The 22,685-nt window shown below is 39.9% G+C and overlaps 1 protein-coding gene across 1 annotated transcript in view; it reads left to right on the top strand.

Moving 5' to 3' along the window:
- Window positions 1-22,685, top strand: part of ITGA2 (integrin subunit alpha 2) — a 105,719-nt gene that overhangs the window by 72,457 nt on the left and 10,577 nt on the right. Inside the window, exons 14-24 of the mRNA XM_025867296.2 lie at window positions 5,563-5,766; window positions 6,673-6,809; window positions 9,249-9,388; window positions 12,397-12,548; window positions 14,514-14,624; window positions 15,200-15,282; window positions 15,709-15,850; window positions 16,992-17,084; window positions 17,693-17,769; window positions 17,853-17,936; window positions 21,339-21,441. Of these exons, the coding sequence (XP_025723081.1) occupies window positions 5,563-5,766; window positions 6,673-6,809; window positions 9,249-9,388; window positions 12,397-12,548; window positions 14,514-14,624; window positions 15,200-15,282; window positions 15,709-15,850; window positions 16,992-17,084; window positions 17,693-17,769; window positions 17,853-17,936; window positions 21,339-21,441 (1,326 nt within the window). The remainder of the gene's footprint in view (window positions 1-5,562; window positions 5,767-6,672; window positions 6,810-9,248; window positions 9,389-12,396; window positions 12,549-14,513; window positions 14,625-15,199; window positions 15,283-15,708; window positions 15,851-16,991; window positions 17,085-17,692; window positions 17,770-17,852; window positions 17,937-21,338; window positions 21,442-22,685) is intronic.

Genomic DNA, 22,685 nt, shown 5'->3' with positions numbered 1-22,685 from the left:
ATATATATGTTTTATATATATATACACACACCAAAAATAAGGGTAACTACTATGAAGGAAGAGAATATGACTCTAAAAATGAAAAAAAATATTTTTTAAAAAAGGGATTGATAAGATGTTGGTTGAAAAAAGGAGAAAGAAATTAAAAAAAAACATTTTAAAAAATTAACTTTGAAAGACTAAAGAATCATGGTAAAAAGCTATGAATTCTCTGTGGTGTATTCCCCTAGCACTGGAGTTCTGCCATTCTCGCTGATCAGTAAACTTGGTCTTGGCTGGCTGTTCTTACTGATCTTTTGGGGGAGGGGCCTGTTGCAGTGGTTCCCAAATGTCTTTGCGGAGGCGGAATTGCCCTGCCCTTGCTGGGTCTGGGCTAAGTAATCTGCTTGGGTTTACTCTCGGTAGCTTTTGTTCCTTGCAAGCTTTCTGTCCAGCTTTGGAGGATGAGAGTGAAAATGGCGGCCTCTGAATCTCTACCCCAGAGGAGCAGAGAACTTGGGGCCCCACTCCTCAGTGTGCCCCCAGAGAAAAGCAGTCAGTCACTCCCATCTCCCCGGTCTCCCTCCACACTCCATGCTCACCTGGCCTGTGACCGAGCGTTTCTATCTCTGGTACATGACCCCGTGTGGAGTCTCCAAACCCTGCAGATCCCTGCGGTGCGCTCCCACGCCGCTCCTCCCAGGGGAGGAAGGGGAGTCTCCCCGGATCTGCGCTTGTTGGGTCCCTGCTGGAGGAGCAGTGGCCCTACTGTGCTGCAATCACGGTTTATGGCAACCCTGAGCTGGAGGGCCCACTCCTCAGCTCCGTCTCTGCAGCCGGCTTCCCTGCTTTGATACCTGGGAGCTCTGCTGCACTCAGGCACCCCCGGTCTTTCTGTGACCCCAAGGGTCCTGAGACCACACTGTCCCAGCAAGGGATCCACCCCCCACTCAGCCGCTAGAGCGACTTCCCTCAGCAGAGCTGACTTCTAAAAGTTCCAATTTTGTGCTCCACGGCTCTGTCACTTGCCAGTAGCGGCTGACGGAGGCCCCCCCCTCCCCCGCCGTCTATTCTCCCACATATCACCTCGGATTCACTTCTCCTCACTTCCTACCTTCCCAGAAGGTGGTCGCTTTTCTGTTCAGAGAGTTGTTGCTATTCTTTTCTTCCATCTCCTGTTGAGTTCGTAGGTGTTCAGAATGGTTTGATCCCTATCCAGCTGAATTCCTGGGACCAGATGAAATCCAGGTCTCCTACTCTCTGCCATCTTGCTCCACCCCCCGGGCCTATAGTTTTATTTTTGTGGTGTCTTTGCCTGCTTTTGGTATCAGGGTAATACTGGCCTCATAGAATGTATTTGGAAGCTTCCTTTCCTTTTCTGTTGTTTGAAATAGTTTGAGGAGAATAGGTATTAACTCTTTAAGTGTCTGGTAGAATTCCCCTGTGAATCTACCTGGTCCTGGACTTTTTCTTTTCTTTTTTTTTTTTGATATTTTTTTGATTGCCATTCAATTTTGTCACTTGTAATTGTTCTATTCAGATGTTCTATTTCTCCCTGGTTCAGTTTTGGAAGACTGTATGTTTCTAGGAATTTAACCATTTCATCTAAGTTGTCCCATTTGTTCGTATATAATTTTTATAGTATTCACTTATAATCCTTTGTATTTCTGTGGTGTCAGCTCTTCTCATTTCTGATTTTTTTTTTTTTTTTGATTTGGGTCCTTTTTTTTCCTTGATGAATGTGGCTAAGGGTTTGTCAGTTTTGTTTACCTTTTCGAAGAACAAACTCCGTTTCATTGAGTTTTTTTTTCTTTTTTTTTTTTGTTATTTTAGGTCTTTTATTTCTGCTCTGATCTTTATTGTTTCCTTTGGTTTTGTTTGTTCTTCTTTCTCTAGTTCCTTTAGGTGTAAGTTTTGATTGTTTGAGCTTTTTCTTATTTCTTCAGGTAGGCCCGTATCACTGTATACTGTATACTTCTCTCTAGAACCGCTTTTGCTGCATCCCAAAGATTTTGGACCATTGTGTTTTCATTTTCATTCATCTCCATGTATTTTATTTCTTCTTTTATTGGTTCTTTAACCTATTGGTATCATGGTGTGTAGTCTCCATATATTTGTTTTTTCCTTTTTTCTTGTGACTTATTTTTAGTTTCATACTGTTGTGATCAGAAAAGATGCATGGTATGATTTCAGTCTTCTTAAATTTATTGAGGCTTGTTTTATGGCCTGGTATATGATCTGTTCTGGAGAATGTTCCATGTGCACTTGAAAAGAATGAGTGTTCTGTTTTGGGATAGAATGTTCCATATATATCTGTTATGTCCATTTGGTCCAAAGATGGTCAAAGACATTGTTTCCTTATTGATTTTTCTGTCTGGATGGTCCAGACAGAAGTGGGGTGTTAAAGTCCCCTACTATTGTATTACCATGAATGTCTCTCTTTATGTCCATTTATGTTTGCTTTATGTATTTAGGTGCTCCAGTGTTGAGTGTATAGATATTTATAATGGTTATATCCTCTTGTTGGATTGATCCTTTTGTCATTATGTAATAATTGTTGTTACAGTCTTTGTTTTAAAGTCTATTTTGTCTGATGTAAGTATTGCTACCCCAGCTTTTTTTCACTTCCATTTGCATGGTGAATCTTTCTCCGTCCCTTCACTTTCAGTCTGTGTATGTCTTTAGGTCTGAGGTGTGAGTTTCTTGTAGGCAGCATATAGATGGGTCTTGATTTTTTATCTACTCTGTCACCCTATGTCTTTTGGTTGGAGCATTCAGGCCATTTACATGTAAAGTGATTATTGATACTTTTTGCCATTTTAAAAATTTGTTTTCTGGTTGTTTTGTTCCTTTTTCTTCTTCTTTGTGACTGGTGAGTTTCTATAGTGTTATATTTAGCTTTCTTTCTCTTTCTTTTTTTGTGTGTCTATCATAGGTTTTGTGCTTGTGGTTACCACGAAGTTCACATAGAACATTCCAAGTATAGAGCAGTCTATATTAATTTGATGGTCATTTAAGTTCAAAGGCATTCCAAAGGTGGGGGGGCTTTTTCTTTTTCCCCTTTTCTTCCATTTTTACTCCCTTCTCCACATTTTATGTGTATGTTGTTATAATTTACATCTTTTATTCATAATATTCTTATCTCTAATTACGGCCATTTCTTTTCCACTTAAAGAAGTCCCTTTATTGTTTCTTGTAAGGCTGCTTTAGTGGTGATGAACTCCTTTATCTTTCATTTGTCCAGGAAACTCTTCATCTCTCCTTCAAATCTGGATGATAATCTTGTCTGGTAGAGTATTCTTGGCTGTATGTTTTTTTTGTTTTTTTTTTTTTGTTTTTTTGTTTTTTTCTTTCAGCACTTTGCAAGCCAGAAGAAAGTGGCAGGATATACTCAAAGTTTCTGCAGAAAAATCAGCTGATAGCCTTGTAGATTTTCCCTTCTAAGTAACTTTTTGTTCCTTTCTTGCTGCTTTTAAGATTCTCTTTATCTTTAACCTTTGACATTTTAATTATGTGCCATTGTGTGGACCTCCTTGGGTTCATCTTGTTTGGAACTCTCGGTGCTTATTGGACTTGGATGTCTATTTCCTTCCCTAGATTAGGGAAGTTTTCAATTATTTCTTCAAATAAGTTTTCTACACCTTCCTCTCCTTTTCTGGGACCCCTATAATGCAAATATTTGTTCACTTTGTCATCCATGAGATCTCTTAATCTATCTTTTTTTTTTTTTTTAATTCTTTTCTCTTTTTGTTGTTCAGCTTGTGTTGTTCTCCATTACCCTGTCATCCAGGTTGCTGGTATGTTCTTCTGCATCCTCTAATCTACTGTTAATTCCCTGTTATTTCAGTTATTGTATTCTTCAACTCTGATTGGTTCTTTTTAATATTTTCTATGTCTTTATTGAAAGTCTCACTAAGATCTTCCACTTTTTTCTCCAGCCCAGTTATCTTCACAATTATTAAATTCTTTATCAGGCATGTTGCTTATCTCTGTCTCATTTAGTTGTTTTTCTGAGTTGTTGTTTTTTTTTTTCTTTCTTTCTTTTGGAGCATATTCCTCTGTCTCCGCATTTTGCTTGACTTTCTGTGTTTGTTTCTGTGGATTAGAGAGAACAGCTACTGCTCCTGAACTTGAAGGTTGGTGTCCCTTTGCAGACTGTGCTTGGAGCTGGGGCTGTATATGCTAGTTATTTGTTTAAACTGTGGCTTTTTGCAGAAAAAGGAAAATAATAAAATTTGAAAGAAAAAGAAAAATAAAAGTTTTTAATTTAAAAATAAAAACTTGTTTTAATTAAAACAAAACAAAAAATATAAAGAACTAAAATTCCACAGCTTATTTTCTGTGCCCTGGCACCACAGAGGCTGGTATGGGCTTATGGACCCTGGGCTTGCTGATGTTGCAAGCCCCCTCTGATGACTGAACCCTACCATTTATAGGGTTAGGACCTGTATGTTATGGCATCTAAATCCACTGGTGATTGTGTTTGGACCCCTGCTCCAGTCTGGGCTTTAAAGGTGGAGGGGGAGAGAGTGTTCCCACCGTTCCTTGGCCCTTTTAAACTGTGGCTTTTTTTCTGTGTCCCAGCACCACACCACTGAGACTGGTGTGGGCTTGAGGATCATGGGCTTGTTGAGGTCAGTGAGGTTGAGAGCTCACAGAGACAACCAGACCTGCCCATCTGCTGATCAGACCCTGTTCTGACCGAGGTTTTAAGGTGGAATGGTAATAATGTAAACCATCATTTTCCAGTTCCTCTGACTTGGAGAGCTTAGCCCGCAGCTCTTCCACAATGTGGCAGAGTTCTAGTGTTGTCTCTTTTAGATGCCAATTGCTCTTTTAAACTGTGGCTTATTTTCTGTGCCCAAGGACAGAGGAATTTGTGCCTGCCCTCACAGTACTCTGCAACCCTACTGCATCAGTTTCCCTTTGTTACTGTGTCTCTGTCTCTCTTTGTGTTCTTTTGCCATTTTCTCTATCTTTGGTTGTTCAGTAGCTGTTCAGTCAGCCCTCGGTTGTTTTTTGTTGTTTTGTTTTCTAGGAGGAATTATTCTATTAATAGGTGTAATTTGATGGGTTCCAGGGAAGGGGGGTGAGTTCAGACTTACCATCTTGAACTGGAACCAAATGGTCTCATTTTCTACTTCCTGTCCCATTATAATTATGCCACTGTTCAGTAATTTTTAAGAAAAGGTCTAAAATAAGATACTGTGTTTTTTGTTGTGTCTCCATCTTAATTTTATGCAAGATATTAGATTTTCATCAGCAAATTTTAAAGGTTTCGGAAACAGGTCAAGATTCTAATATTAAGGGGGGAAAGAGGCAAAGATATGGGCAGTGTTATGTAGGTGTGCAGCCGCAGTAGGGAATTTGTTCCTTTCACTTTGGTTTATGAGCACACATCCTATGAGCTTACTTGCTAGAATTCTCATTTATAATTCTCATCATAGAGAATTTTGAAATCTAGGTTTGAAATCCTGTCTGCCTTTAACAGTTGACAAAATGGTTCGGGCATCATTTGCTGTGAATTTTAATGATAAAAGTTGGAAGGTTTGCTTTAATCATCCCTCTCTTCCCCTTTGCAAGGGCGTTTTGAATTGGCACCAATTTCTTGAAGGCCCTGAGGGTGTTGAAAATGCTCGGTTTGGTTCAGCGATTGCAGCTCTTTCAGATATCAACATGGATGGCTTTAACGATGTAATAGTTGGTTCACCTTTGGAAAATCAGAACTCTGGAGCTGTGTATATCTACAACGGTCACGAGAGCACCATTCGCATGAGATATTCTCAGGTAATCCGTGAGTTCCATAGTGATGCATTCACATGTGAGTGTCATCATGTTAGAGTAACAGAGTACATGCAGACGATCTGATCCATCCCACTTATTTTAGAACTGTATTTGTTCATTAAGCAGATATTTAGTGAGCCTCCTACTCTGTGTCAAGCGTCCTGGGTCTGGAGATACTGTAAAGAACAGGACAGATGGGGTGCCTGGGTGGGTGACAGCGGTTAAGCAGCTGCCTTCGGCTCAGGTCATAATCCCAGGGTTCTGGGATCGAGCCCTGTGTCAGGCTCCTTCCTCAGCAGGGAGCCTGCTTCTCCCTCTCTCCCTCCCTCTGCCTGCCTCTTTGCCTACTTGTGTTCTCTCTCAGTCTTTGTCAAATAAATAAATAAAATCTTAAAAAAAAGAACAGGACAGATAAAATTCTGTTCTTTGTGGATCTTACATTTTTTGTGGAGGAGACAGAGGAGAAAATAAGGTAAGTGAAATAGTGTTCCAGATCATAATAAATGATAAGGCATTTAAAATTTTTTTAAATGTTAAGGGATGGGAGTTATTAGGTAGTTTAAAGGGTGACCAAGGGGGCCTCATTGATCAGGCAACTTTCCAGGGAAGTCCTAAAAGACGTGGTCTAGGAGAGCAATCATACCTGAGCTCGCTTCAAATCCTGCTCAGCCCAGTGATCTGCTGCTTTGTGATTTTATGTTTAAAGATTCATGCTGTTTCTTTAACGTGGCTGCAAGCATGATAAACAGATGAGAAAAGCTGTGATTGAGAAATCAATGGGATTTTGTGGAGAATAAAACAACTTGAAGTGGCTATATAGAAAATCTAACAGTGCAGTGTAGAAGCTCCCTTTTTTTTTCTATTTCAGTTATTACATATTATACTTTCATGTCAAACTTGCTCTTTCAGAAAATCTTGGGATCCGATGGAGCCTTTAGGAGCCAGCTCCAGTACTTTGGGAGATCTTTGGATGGTTATGGTGACTTAAATGGGGATTCTATCACCGACGTGTCTGTTGGTGCCTTTGGGCAAGTCGTTCAGCTGTGGTGAGTCAGTTGAGAGCCAGACACAAACTAGCTAACTAAAAAAATGAACTGTTAAGATAGCTGTGCTGAAATTGTGGAAATGCCACATGCATTCTAGAAGACTCCAGGACAATTGTGTCATAGTTTATGTGTCAAAGGAAGAAATGTGTTTTTCCTTGTGGGAGAAGAAAAATATTTGTTTAATATTACTGTCAAGTTCCTCTTCTCTATATGGTGAGCAGATAAAGGACATAGAAAAGACAGAGCCTTTGAAATGGTATCCAAGATATTTCTGAATATTATCTTCCAAATAACCTTACCTCAGCTCACAGAAAGGAAGCCTCATGAGAATGCTCTAAAAATACTGAACACTCAGACCACACAAGTGAAGTATAACTTCTCATGTGGTTATGAAGTAACTTTTGAAATTATTGGTCCTAAACAAGAAGCCATTATTTAGGTTTAGCTGACCTCTCACTGACCTCGGTAGGAGTTGAAGAGCAGGGAGGAGCAATAGGGGATTCCAGGGCTGTGTGATTCAAGGACAAAAATAAATATATTGGGTTGGCCAGGGATTGGAATCAGAAATTGAGCATTTGATCAAGAGTCCCCTCCCCCAAATATATTTCATTCATCTCTGTTGAAAACTGTGTTTTAAATGCCCAAATACTTCAAGAACCGAACAACATTACATAAACTACAATATTTCACATGTGCTTTTGAAAAATGAAATGCATTGTTTTGAGTGCATCATTTTAATGAAAACTTCACGTAGGAGGAAAACAATGCACAGATCATACTTAAGACTGACACATTAAAAAAATATATTTACTGAATAAAATCAGTTAAGAGTAACATGCCATTAGAAAAATACAAGGTGTGATAACATAGTCACAGGACTTATGATTTCTTATAAATTTTTTAAAAAATACCTTCCAGTGAACATCACCCTCCAGCCATCTTGGTAGGCTTCATCCTTCATAGCCTATGTAATTACTATACTATGACACTCCCGTTTTTTAAAAAGATTTTAAGTAATTTCTATACCGATAAGGGGTTTCAAACCCACAACCCCAAGGTTAAGAGTCACATGCTCCACTAACTGAGCCAGCCAGGCACCCTGATACTCCCTGTTAATGTTGCCAGTGATGGCCAAACTTTTTTATTTAAAGGTGGATTTGAGTCTTCAAAGAGTCAAGACACATGGAGTCGGGTCAATTTATTGAGGTGATCAGTCAAGCTAGATTCTTGCCATTTTGTCGTCACATTCCTATAAGGTGCTGAGACTAGATTTTCTGGGTAACTTCCTGAGAATAATTTTAAAAAAAAGTTTACAAAATCATTTCAATCGATGCCACCATCTCCACTGGGATAAAAGATTCTCTAAAAGAGATTGACTTACAGAAAACTTTCACTTAGACATTTTAGATCTTGTAGGCTTGAGGACATGGTGTATTTGTTGTTAGATGTTTTTTGGCTGCTTATTAGGGGGCCTTATAGGTACATGATTAACTGATGAAACAATTTTTCAGTTGACTCAAGTCCTTCAGATGGTACCTGAAATGAAAGAGAAAATGTCTTCTGCATCTTCTTGTGGTACTTCTCAGAACAGTGAAATTACTAATTACTACTACCTGCTGCTCTGTAAATAATGGAGCGTGTGCACACAGGGTCATTATGATGTACAAAATTTTACTGGCAGCGGAACTAGGAGATCATGAGCTCTAATTCCTCACATGCTAACTATTACTCAGTAAATTGATGTTACTAAATGTTTTTTGTTTGTTTCAGACTTTTTCATTAATAAAAGGGAGACGATATTCTATTTCATAGGAGTGTTATAGGAGCAAATGAGGCCATGTGTATGTGAGAGATTTTTAGATATCTCAAGGGCTGTGCAAGAGTCTGAAGTCTTTAGCGCCCTGCCTGAGAGACTCCCCAGACATTTTCTGGTATCAGGCTAGCTGTCACCATCATGGTCATATGCCCACACATCAAAGAATTGCTGCCAGCCATTAAGGGAGGCAACAGGGAGATGGCCACGCTCCTCGGCCATGGCCACGCTCCTGGGTCATCAGCCACGTCACTCCCACCTTGCCACCTGCTCTCTTCCCTTCCTTTGTGGAAGAGCAAACATTACTGTTTGTGGTTGGCAATAGGCAACAGGGACCGTGACTTTGACTTTATTTGCAAAGAGGTTGCAGACTCACATCCTGCACTTATACATGCATCAAACAAACAAACAAAAAATATTAAATGTGGATTGGGCTGGCAGTACATTCACAAACACAGAAGACCTTATTCCTACCTGCCATTTTAGAGCTTTCAAATATGAAATACTGCTCAAGTGCTTAGATCATGCAGAGAATAATATGATAATGCTGGCCCTGGGTCCTCTAGGTAAAGGTTATAACATGTGCACTTGGCAGTAACCTATCTGTTTCCATTTATGTCTTTCAGGTCACAAAGTATTGCTGATGTATCTGTGGAAGCTTTGTTCACACCAGAAAAAATTATTTTGTTCAACAAGAATGCTGACATAAAACTCAAACTCTGTTTCAGTGCCAAGTTTAGACCTACTAAGCAAAACGATCAAGTGGGTGGGTTGACCTGAGATAATCTGTGTGGAGATAGGTTTGCTTGTGGAGTTTTAGTCCTGAATATAACCTATACTTTGGGCTTATAGATCAGAAGGAATAAGGGTCTTGCAGATATTTAAGTTGCCACACATTTAGGGTGCCTCAGAATGGTTAATTAGGTATGGAAGATGTGGGTAGATCTTCCTCTGTTTTCTCTAGAAAGTAAATTTCTGCAGCAGAATGTTACCATCTCTGGACCTAGTCCCAGGCTCTCCCAGCTCTATCTAAATGTCTTTTACCCATGGGTTCCTTACCTCAAATCTTGGGCACACACGGATGACACTGATGTTACACCCATATTTTATGCCATGTGTCTGCTATGACATGATCTAGATACAGTGTGTATAGCACAAGTACCAAATATTCCTATTCTTGAGGAATTAATAGGCATGAGATAATAAGAGAAAATATAAACAATATGCAGTTTGTGCCCAGTGTTTTAAATGTTCTAAATAATCTGGAGAAGTGGGTAAAAATCTGAAATGTGTCCTGCCAGCAAGAAAGAGTGAGGAAAGTTGGACAAATGTCGCCAGGAATTGTCATCTCTCTCTTGGACCAGCGAGTCCTCTTTCAGGGTGCGGCCGAGTCCTTCCGAACCGCTGCCCGCCACTCTCACCTCTCCTACGCCAGCACCCGCAGAGCACGGCAATGGAGTTAGCACTTGCTCAAACACTGCCTTCTTCCTCTCGCTGCTTTTTCATGGGTTCTCATCCCCCTTCCATCAGATTTTGGCTCTAACCTTCAGACACCTGTAGTTCCTACAAGTGTTTCATTAAGTGGTTAACAAACCAACTTAACCTGCCTCTATATTTTCAGTCTTTGTCATGATTCATACCAAGAAATACATAGGTTAAAAACATAAAGCAGAAGTTAGATTCACATCTTGGCATGCTTTCCATATTTTCCTACTCCTTATAGCTCTCTGGCATTTTTCCATTCAGGCGTTCAAACACTGACCCAACTCTGAGTAGCACATCTCACAGATCTGCCTTGTAGCAGGTCCGTTTGAGTAGCCAGGAGAGTTGAGTCAAAAACCATTCCTGTATAAACACTAAGTGGCTAGATGACTATGGCCAACAACACTGTGTTGTGTATCTGAAGGTTGCTAAGAGAGATTTTCAAAGTTCTCACCACACACACGCGCGCGCGCGCACACACACAGAGACACACAGAATTGCAACTGTGTGAGGTGATGATCTGTTAACCTTATTGTAATCATTTCCTAATATTTACATATATAAAATAACTACACTGTATAGCTGAAATTGATACAATATTATATCTCCATCACATTTCAACAAAGCTTGGGGTGGGGGGGGAACATTAAGTGGCTAGTCTGCCTAAAACATTAATTCGGGAAATATATTAGTTGGCAGAAATGGCTGGCTGGTTCACTCTCCTGGCCTGAAAGCATGGATTTGTCTCCTAAATCTTCCTCTTTTCGATGGGGCTTCCCCCCTTCTGTTGCTGTAACTGGAAAGCAGCTTTCCGCCTTCAGAGAAGGTCCTTACTTGGGCTTTGTTCCCATTGGGGACCTTTTCCTTGATGTCTCCAGGTCCACACAGACAAGCCAGTCATGATCATTTGTCACTTAATTGTCTGCCAATAAGAGTGAGACCAGAATCCCATCTTCACAACTTTGAGAAGTAAATTTCTAAAGCATATGGTCTTTATTATTTATTGTATCAGGTACTCGCTCCAGTTTAAAGTTAATAACCTAAAAAAATTGATATATTGCCTATGAGGCCATCCTTTTCACCAGGCTACTTGAGAAAAATGAGCTAGTATTACCATGTGTACTAACTCTATCCTGGCTACGTTCACCTCCCTGGCATTTTTCCTTTATATTATTTTCACCACTTTTTAGTTCATTTGATTCACTTATATGTTATCTATCTTTGTTAACTTCATTTTAAGTCATTGGAGCAAGAAAAATTATCCAATATCTCTAATAGATATTTTAAAGGTAACCTGTAGAATTAATGTATGTTGGAAGTCCATTCAACCTTTAAAATATTGAAAATAGTAAAATAAGATGGCGTAACCCCAGATAAGGCAGCTGATGCTTTGAACATCATCAGATCTTCTTTCTGTTTTGGACAGCAGACTCTAGCTGAAGGCTCTGATACTTTGTATATTGGCTAATAACATCAGTTTTTATTGCATTTTTTTTTCATTTTCATTTCCCTGGGTTAGTAGTATTATCTGTTTTATAGGTGAGGAAATGGAGGTTCAAAGAGGTTACACAAATGGCCTAAAGTCATAGAGCTCATAAATGGTGGAATTAGAATTCAAACCAAGTCTGTGTGACTCCAAACTTATTACTGTGGAGTTGCATGCCTTCCCCCCAAATAAAGTATCTAGGGTGTTCCCTCAGAGTTGATCTCAAATAACAGTTAATCCTCACAACTGCATGGAAGCTGAAAGAACATGAGCCCTGATTTCAAAATCACCCTAGCTTTATTTCTGACCGTGACCTAGCTGTGTGAATGAAGCTGGTTTATTTTACCTCTTTTATTCTGTTTAGTAACTGAAATATGAGATCATATCCACTTCCCAGGTTGATAGTAAAACTTGTATAGGGAACATCTGAGAATGTGTTCAATTGTAGGCACTCAGTAACTCCTTTATCATATCACCATGTTAGGGATGATAAAACTGATGCTTGAGGAAGTGAGTAATTTGACCAAATTCCCTCTGTAGATTTCCTGGTGGCAAGTCCACTTTGTTCCCCACTCTTCAAGCCATGCTTCTTTGAATCTCCTCTCTCTGTAACCACAGTCCCCTACATCGTACCAGAGTCTGAATTACAAATGCCGTGGTCGTCCACTGCTCACAATCCATTCATGGAAAGACTTTTTATATTTTCTTGAAATCCTTGACTTTACCCAGTAAGACACAGTAAGGCAGGGATGGTTTTTCTATAAAGGTTTACTTGCAATAACATTTCTTTGTGATTTTTATCATAGCCATTATCTACAACATCACAATTGATGCAGACCTATATTCATCCAGAGTAACCTCCAGGGGTTTATTTAAAGAAAATAATGAAAGGTGCCTGCAGAAGAATATGCTCGTAAGCCAAGCACAGAGTTGCGCTGAGCACACCATCCACATACAGGTGAGGCCTCAGTCCTCTCTTTCATCTTTTCCTCTGAACGACTCGTGAATGGTCAAAGTCTAAAAAGGAAGCTTGGGAGTTAGAAAATGCTTGCCCTTTTAATTAATGCTTTTCTTGTCTAATTTTATGAGTAGGAAATCCTATATTTATGCTATCATATGGTCGCCTTCCATTAGTATGTTACTAGCATGAAATTTTATTTGGGATTACAACTGAAAGGCTAAAAATAGGATTCTTAAAGAAATCAAACACAGTGCTTTCTTAAACATTTAACAGGAAAAGCTTTTAGTAGACAGTAAGTTTTATTCTAGCATTTTCCTATCAGGGAAAATTTTTATTTTTAAGCTGCTGAAAAGGACAATTCCAATTGTGATTTCCACTATTGGATTTAAATTAATATAGGTGAAGGATGAGGTAAAAATTATTTGCTCCAGTCTTATGCCATAGTTACTATAGTTGACATGAATTTTGAAAATCTCACAAGTAAGAAAAATGCTTCTCAGGGGAAAATTTCCAACAGAAAATTGATTTTATAAATTATATGACTGTTTCCCCCCAGAACCATGTAATGGTGTTTGAAAGTGTGAGTTCCTCAGGAAACCATTTTTAAAAGAGCTGCTTAAGAACTTTTCTAGAGGGCGCCTGGGTGGCTCAGTTGGTTAAGCAACTGCCTTTGGCTCAGGTCATGATCCTGGAGTCCTGGGATCGAGTCCCACATCGGGCTCCCTGCTCAGCAGGGAGTCTGCTTCTCCCTCTGACCCTCTTCCCTCTCGTGCTCTCTGTGTCTCACTCTCTCTCTCTCTCTCTCAAATAAAAAAATAAATTCTTAAAAAAAAAAAAAAACTTTCCTAGAACATGGTTCTCAGAGTTCAAGATGCATAAGAATTGCCAAGAGAACTTTTATAAAATGCATACTCTGGGTTCCCACCACCAGAAATTTGGGTTTAAAGTTCCAAGGTATAAGCAGATTTAAGGAGTACTCCCAGATATTTTTGATATAGATGAATGATACAGAGATCACATATCAAAAACTACTAAATATGAGTTGGAAAAACAGAGTTAATAGAAGAATTAAAATCAATTGCATTGTTTAATTTCTTGCTCATGTTCTCATGTTAAAGGAGTCTTGTTTAGGAAGGCCTGGACCTTTTTGTGAAGATGCCAATTATACACATCCTTTCAAGGGCTAAAAGCCAGCCCTCATTCTCTGCTATTTTTGTGCTAAGTCGTAGATCAAATGAAACCTGGGGGGAATGAAGTCAGCCAAGCTGTTGTTCACACATATATCCTGTTCATGCTGATGTGTACTTGAGAAGTTTTTAAGAAAATGTGTGTGATTTGGGTCAGAGAAGAGATCTTGTCTCAGTTAACACACCGTATTGGATATCAATCCCAAGCCCATCCTGTGTGCCAGCCTCACAGCCAGTTGAGGATACCCCCTTTACCTGGTTTTGTAGAGCAGAGTTAGGCTCTGACTAAGGAAGGGAGTTCTCTTGTCATTTCCTGATAGCCAGCCCTGAGCACCTTCCCATCTAGGTCATAATATGCCCTCCCGGAGATTTGGTCAGGATACCTAAGGATTCCTAAGTCTTGGCAGTAGGAACTGGGAAGACTGTAGCCAACAACCCGAGAGCCGTGTACTGATAGGACTTTTAAGTATTAAAATGGCATATCCTCTAAATACTTATAAATTGTGTATGAATAACAAGATTGCCGGTGAGCTTAACTAAGAATTGCTGCTTCCGATTTTTACTTGAACCCAAGTCTCTAAGTTTCTTGGTAGTGGAGAGGCTAAGGGCAGAATTAAGACAGAAAAGAAGCAAGAGTCTGGAAAATTCAAAACAAGGATATTCTCCATAACGGAGAGGGGACTGTGTTCTTAATTTGAACACATTGGTGGTCATTTTCTTGTTTTGAAGCTGCCGTGCCCTAGTAAACTGCCTCGCTGTGTCTGTGTGTGTTTAGAAGCCCTCTGACGTTGTCAACTCTTTGGATCTGTGTGTGAACATCAGTCTGGAAAACCCTGGCACCAGCCCCGCCCTTGAAGTCTACTCTGAGAAGGCCAAGGTCTTCAGTGTAAGTGCAGCTTGCCCTTCCTGGAATTCAGACTGGCTAAGAAAGCTTCATAGTTCCCGCAGTCGTGTTTGAAAGCTACCTAGGACATAGCTTTTCAGCTCTTCGTCTTCCATGTGAAAATACTTGTATGTGCAAAATTCACCAGCATGCAAGTTCCATGAAGGACAGGGATTTTTTATCTTCTTCACTGCTCTATTCCCAGCCCCTTGAGCAGTGCCTGGCCCACCATAGGTGTTCAATAAATATTTTTTGAAGAAATAAATAACCATAAAGTCAAACACCTTGTGCTTACCACCCACTTAAAAAATGTTACCAATACCTATGTCCTCTGCATCCCTCCCTACGTCCACCGCATCCACGTTCATCTTGCTCCCCCAGGCAAATCATCACCTTGCATTTTGCCTTTATTGATGCCTTTCTTCCTATGTTGCTAACCATGTATATATTCCTAAAATGTTGTTTAGCTTTGCATGGTTTTAAGCTTTGTATAAATGGAATAATTCTACATGTATTCTTCCACAGTCTGGTTTTTAACTCAAGAGCAAATGTGTGGGATTGTTTTTCCTTTTTTGTAGATCCCTTTCTACAAAGACTGTGGGGATGATGGAGTTTGTATCTCGGATCTAGTTCTAGATGTCCAACAACTATCAGCCACTCAGTAAGTCTGCTCTTGAGCTCAGTGTAAAATGTAGAAATAAGACACGTTAGATCACTTTATTCAAGTGAATGTTTATGGAGACTTTTTTCTACAAAAGAAACATCCATAACTAATAAGGACCCTTAAAATCTGAATTTCAGTTTCTACCATCCATAAAGGAGTAAAACAGTAATAAATCTCAAACCATTTGTATTTGGGGTGTTTCCTCTCCCTGCAATGTAATGAAAATCAATGAAGAAGAAAATCTAATAGCATTGACTTATTTGTCATCTGCATCATTTTACTATGAAGACGGTTTATTAAACAACTTTCTCAGTCCTCCGAATCTAAAGAGTTTTATCTTCTTATTTTTTTAAAATGAGTGAAGTATTTGAACACCAGCCTTTTTAACCTTAATTTTCTCTCTCTTTTTTTTCCTTTTAACAGAGATCAACTCTTTATTGTCAGCAACCAAAACAGAAGGTTAACATTTTCAATAACACTGAAAAACAAAAGGGAAAGTGCATACAACACTAGAATTGTTGTTGATTTTTCAGAAAACTTGTTTTTTGCTTCCTGGTCCATGCCGGTAGGTGACGACACTCCAGGCTCACCACTCTTGTGTTTCCTGCCTGACATTAGTGACCCTCTTGCTCACACTCACATCCCCGTGTCCTGTGTGCTATCTGAAGAAGCATCTTACGCCTAAGTGCAATCAGTCCTAACTTTGGGGCTCCCAACTAGTTAAACCACATTATTTATACAACCTGGCTCTGTATCTAGACCAATTCTGCTTCACAGCTTGGTCAGTTTTTCCTCTGCCCTGAGACTTGGCCAGACACAACCATAACTCTTCTCAAGCCATCTGTGGGATGAGGCTGCCGTGGTGCCGCACAGATGCTCCGAACTGCACTTGCTCTGAGAAGTTAGAGTCCCCTAGCACCCGGTCCAAGCTTTGTAACCACAAGTCTTGCTACTGCCAAGACGCTGCATTCCAGCGAGGTCAGTTAATCATGTTGACTTGATCACTATACCAGGAACACACTTGGCCATGAATGTCCCTCTGGCCCCTCCATTGCCACCAAGCAATGAAAGGGAGAGGAGGGAAAAGCTGAGATTTCCCAAATTCACTACTTGATAAAAGGATTAAAAATGGCTTCATCCAAGTTAAAGTCAACACGAACTTAACAGATTTAGTGTTCTAAATCTATTCTGACTTCTGTGTTTCAATTTCCTGTGCCAAATGGGAACTTCTTATTTTAAAGAGGAAAAAAAAAAACCGAGAACTAAAGATTCTTTAAATTATTTAAAATACAAACACCAACATACGATTTGCTTTCTTCTCTTGAAAGTACAAATTTCAAATATATTGAGAGAAGGGTATGTATTAAAGACAGCATTTCTAAATATTGGATTAAAGTTATTTTGTGCTTCTGAAATATAAGAACTATGATTTAAAGTTCTGGGGGAAAATTCCAGTATTTGACCTCACTTTTGGCTTATTGGGTGTCCTACTTAGCAATTAAAATAGAATAGCTACCTGGACAATATAAGTTTTTTGAGTCTTGGGGGACAATAAATTCATTGTGAACCAGCTTTCCTGCTAAAATGCCCATGTGGTTTATACATCCTTCAGCATGTATGTGCACACGCATGCATGCCCACACATGTGTGCACACATACACACATGCACTCTACATATTGATCATTGTTTCCTTGGTCTCTTTCAGGTTGATGGGACAGAAGTAACATGCCAGATTGCTTCATCTCAGAAGACTGTTACCTGTGATGTTGGCTACCCTGCTTTGAAGAGGGAGCAACAGGTACAACTTGCATTTCATCCTCAAATCCACACTAGCCGCTCTTGGTACTAGTGTTCATTCACCACCATCCCATCTTCGTTGTTAGGTAACATGATTTGACAGGTGTCACAAACTGCATATTTACAGGAAGTTTTTAAAATATCTGAATGGTTTAAGTTATTAATAAAGGTAGGATTTTCTCCCATGCAATTCATTTCAAAAGCACATACAAGACGGAGAGTTTTTTTGGTTTTTTTTGTTTTTTTTGTTTTTTACTGAATACATTGACCAACACTGGTCAGAGTGCTGTATAGAGTCACAGCTATCCTGTGTTAACCCCTGGTGGGCAAATTTCACATTGGCACAGAACTTTCAAATTCTGAAAAGTAGCTATGCCTGTGATGTGAAGATCTGTACATGCGACTCGAAAGGTGTAGGCCCTCTAATTCTAAAGGTGAGGCATGCTAAATACAGCAAGGTGGATGAACAGATATTCTACAAGTTTGAAAGCTTAAGGCATATACAATTCAGAATCAAATTGGGGTGAGTTTGCTTTTCTGGGGAACTTTTTTTAATTGGTCCCTGAGTATGAACCATCCTAGATTAATGAACTTTAATTTTGTGTATAGGTGACTTTCACTATTAACTTTGACTTCAATCTTCAAAACCTTCAGAATCAGGCATCTGTCCATTTCCAAGCCTTAAGGTAAAACATAATGAAGCCATGAATTGATAATAGATGGGTTTTAATAATATTTCTAAGTAGTTTCCTAATGTCTGTTTCAATAGCGAAAGCCATGAAGAAAACAAGGCAGATAATTTGGTCAACTTCAAAATTCCTCTGCGGTATGATGCCGATATTCACATAACAAGGTAGGTGAAACACTGAGTAGCCTCTGGCCACTGATATCACTCGGTTTGTAACACGTTTGGTTCGTGACTAAAGAAATCCTCTTTATGTTCATTCTTAACTGGAAAATTTGAACTAAATATTTCCCCCTTGCCAACTAAAACAGAAGTCCAGGGACAAGTGCGTCCTTAGGAGAACCTTGAGTGACTATGTCGTTTATGGACTGAGAGCAACACCAGAAGAGCCAGCGGAGCAGCCCTTCTGCCACGTGTCGCAGGGAAAGACCTCTGCGGGCCTTCAGATGAGGTGCCCGCTTTCCCTAGGGGCCACAGCAGAACGCTTTGGGCCCTGAGGAGTTGCCACCACTTCCTTCTCCACGCCTGCTTCCTGCCATCCCCATGAGCTCACAAGCAATGCCCCATCCCTAAACACTTAAACCCCAAGCACAATGCTTTTGCACATAGTAGGTCCACCACAAATAGGAAATCTCATCACAGAAAATCAGCTTCTGGGTGGAAAATTCCTGACATAACCGATTAGGGGTTTCTTCCAACTGAGAGGAAACGAGGCATTTCCCAAAGGAAGTCATCTACGAAGAAATACTGTATTTATTCCCTTTTCTTGCCTGACCAGAGCAAGCATAGCTGAAAGCAGCGGCAAAATGATCCTGGTTGGTAGCAGCTATCTTGAACTGTTCAGAGGGGCAGGTGTCTTGAGAAGTGGCTAACACGTGGAACACCATAGGCACGAGTAGGGTGACGCAGCACCTTAACTCCCCCTAAGAAGGGAAGCAGGTTCATGGGCGCAGACATGAGCACAGCTGTGCGGGTACGCAGGCTGAAGGCGATGCCCTGCTCCCAGCCTGGGAGCCAGAGTTCTCCAACTGGTGAGGTACGAAGGCAGCTTCCTAGCACACAGCAGTCATGCCTGGAAAATGCGCTGCAGTGTATTGCCAAGAAGCCAGGCCTCGCACAGTGTTTAGGGACAGCGGATTTCTCCAACTTGCCACATTGCCGCACCCCCTAAAAGCATGGAACACAGATCATGCAGTAGGTCACTGAGCAAAAACAAAAAGGAAAATGTGTCATTATGTCGAGAGCATGAGATACATGAGCAAACATGAAAGAATGCTTCTGCAAACAGCAAAGGCAGAACAAAATATAGCCCAAGTCATCCATCCCTGAAAAATTAATCAGTAACTGCAGATTCCAAAAGGACCTGCAGTGCTCAAAGAACTGAAGACCAGTGCATCCAGAGAGGTTATTACCACAGCACCTGATTTTTTTTCTTCCTACCTACATTGATTCTTACCCTAAATGCTTTTTCTTAACACAGCCTTTATAGGATTCTAGTCTCACACCATGGCCAATTTTTCCAGATAGTTTAACATGAAATAAATATGATTGAAGTGGGACTTCACTTTCAGTAACATCTTAGCTCTGTATTTTTGTGATGGTAAACTGGATTTTAAGACCATCTGATGTTCTTTAAAATATACCAGAAAGTTTTTTTTACAAATTAATATGGAGAATTATATGTAAACACTAAAATGGCTCCTAATCCCACCACCCAGATAATTCCTCTTCATGTTTTTTTAAAGAAACCAAAAATCCAAACACTACAGAAAGACAATGAAAAGTGAAGTCATCCCTCCCACCTCCTCTGGAAATTCCATAGATGACTCAGCTATTTTTCAGAATACCTTCCACATGCGAGATTTGTCTGTCTACCAGGATCTACACACGTCACGTGCACACGCACCCGAATGGAATGATAAAATCCTTCTCTAACCTTGCTTTTTATGTAATCTTAGAGAAGTTTTTATATCAGGACATACAGATCTAACTTATCCTATGCCTGGCTGGATCATAATTTATGTAACCAGTTCACGATTTTTGCAGATTTATTTTGTTTAACCATCACAAGTACTGTAAAAATTTTTTTTTAAACTTTTTGAAAAAGTCCTACCCAGTCATTTGGGTTCATTGTACTTTGATAAATGTACAGTTATACTGTGCAAATATTATGGGTGGAAATCATGATAGAATTATTTTAAAAACAGGAGCCCCCTAAGCTTAGACAACTGCTTATAAATACACTGATCACCCACACTCACCTAACTTAAGGAAAACTTAAGTAACAAATGGGAAAATGTCAGATCACTTTAAACTGCAAAAGCAGAATATACTAACTTAGAAACTAACTTCTTAGGGGCTCACACAAAGGTCTTCTGGAAGGTAAAGGGAATAATTCATGCAAATACAGCCAGGCTTTCTGTTTCAAAGTCTAGTCAGTATTCCCATTTTCCATGTAAGGCTGACAAATCATTATTTCCTCTCATCTCCATAACCTTGACAAATGCCACATCTATTTGAGTCTCCTTGGACATATTTTCCTTTAGAGAATTTGGGAAAGTTTTAGGCATTAAAAAAAAAGACAGGAGTTCCATAAAGAAGCCCAAAAACTATCTCAGAAAATGTCCAGTTCAAATTTCTTTTTAGGAAATAGAATCATCATCCTAGAATTAGGATACACTGCCCAGGGGAAAGAAATACTGCTTTTTGGACCCCTATGCCTGCTACCGAAGCCCCCACGCTACCAGTGAGGTTAGCTTGGTTGGAATCCAGCCTCAGCCCCGGAAATGAGTGAAGGGGAGTGGGAAGGGTATCCAGTTATGTTCCAGTCTGAGCGGTCCTGTCGGGGTTCCTCTGACCTGGTCCTCCCTTCACTTGCAAACCTTAGTTGGCAACCCCAAACAAAGAGATCAAATCATCTGATACCTCTAAGTTTAGTCTAATGAAACCTCTGGGTCAGCCTTCATAAACGTGGTCTCTACACTAGTCACGGAAACAGATTGACCAACCTCAATTCAGACCAAAAACATTAGAGTTGGTTTGGAACTAGAGAAGGATAGGGAGAAGGAATAACAAGGAAAATGTATGCCCTATTTTACAGGCATCCAGTACAAAATACTGCAGGAGCTAAAACTCAATACCCTATCATTGCATTTCAGCCACCCAAGTGTAAAATCCTCTGGCTTATCAATCCATTCATCCGATCAACAAGGACCAAGTGTGCACTGCATTAGCACACCAGTCAGTGTAATAGCAATCTTGAGTTCTACCAGTTCTAAAGTAACACATTTGTACTTATTTTAGAAACCTTACAACTTACCAGTTGTAGAACACAACATAGAACACAAAGAATCTTGTGGAAAGATCATGAAGGGATATGTTTTTAAAGGAATTTGTTTTTGTCTTGGAAACATTAGCCTATAAGTAGCATTTGTTTTCATTAGGTTTTTAGACCTAAATATAAACGTTTACTTGTAATATAAGCTAGAAGATATTTAAATAAAGCAAGTATTAAGCTTCGAGAACAACAGCAAAACTAAAATATTTGGCTTTACAAACATCATCCAACAGATCCACCAACATAAATTTTTATGAAGTCTCCTCAGATGGGAATGTTCCTTCTGTCGTGCACAGTTTTGAAGATATTGGTCCAAAATTCATCTTCTCCATTAAGGTTGGTCATAAGAATATATGTAAGCTTGTCATAAGAATACTAAATTGGGGGGGGGTGAGACCAGGAAGAGAAGTAAAAAGTTGAAATATACCAGTGGTTCTCAAACTTAAGCATGCATTAGAATCCCCTGGTGGGAACGTTAAGACACATGTCATGGGCTCCATTCTCCGAGTTTCTGATTCAGTCAGCTGTGGTGAGCCTAAAACTGCATTTCTGGGGCGCCTGGGTGGCTCAGTCGTTGAAGGTCTGCCTTCGGCTCAGGTTATGATCCCAGGGTCTTGGGATCGAGCCCCGTGTTGGGCTTCCTGCTCAGCGGGAGGCATGCTTCTCCCTCTGCCACTCCCTCCTGCTTGTGTTCCCTCTCTCACTGTCTCTGTCAAATAAATAACATCTTCAAAAAATAAAAAAAATTAAAATGTGTATTTCTAACAAGTTTCCGGGTGTTGCTGATGCTGCTGGTCCCAGCGCTATACTTTGAGAACCACTAGGACTTCCAAAAAGTAAACAGCTGAGCTTTGTGCATAGCTATGTATTCTGGGTAAAAAACTGATGTATTTTGAAAGCAAATGTTTAACATTAATCAACGAAGTGTTAATATAATGGTATTACTGTGGGCAAGAGTCTCTGGAATATAATTAAAGCGCCAGTTTATCCTTGGAGACCACTTCTTCTTGAGAAGCCTACCATTTATACACAAGTACCTTCAGTCAGTTTACATTAGCATTCATAAGCAATTATAATCTAAAGATTGTTATCAATTATAAAGAGAAATTTGTGGAAAATTGCTATTTTATAATAAATCATAGAAAATTTGAAAAGTAAAAAGAATTTAATTCCCAGGTTAGTTATAAGATTGGTAGGATTTTTATTCCTATTGTTATTTTCTTTTTAAGATTTTATTTTTGAGTAGTTTCTATACCCAGTGTGGGACTCAAACTCACAACCCCAAGATCCGGAGTTGTATGCTGTAATGACTGAGCCAGCCAGGTGCGCCCCATGGTTGTTATTTAAAATGTTTAATAGGGACTCCTGGGTGGCTCAGTCGTTAAGCGTCTGCCTTCAGCTCAGATCATGATCCCAGGGTCCTGGGATTGAGTCCTGCATCTGGCTCCTTGCTCATCGGAGAGCCTACTTCTCCCTCTGCCTGCCGCTCCCCCTGCTCGTGCTTGCGAGTGCGTGCGCATGCTCGCTCACTCGCTCTGTCTCTCTGTCTCTCTCTCTCTCTCTCTCTCTCTCTCTCTCTC

Source organism: Callorhinus ursinus, unplaced genomic scaffold (assembly GCF_003265705.2).
Source record: "Callorhinus ursinus isolate GAN/ISIS: 27379988/994484 unplaced genomic scaffold, GSC_fseal_2.0 scaffold3, whole genome shotgun sequence".
In the NCBI taxonomy this organism is placed as follows: domain Eukaryota; kingdom Metazoa; phylum Chordata; class Mammalia; order Carnivora; family Otariidae; genus Callorhinus; species Callorhinus ursinus.
This window is presented reverse-complemented; position numbering and strand designations above follow the sequence as displayed.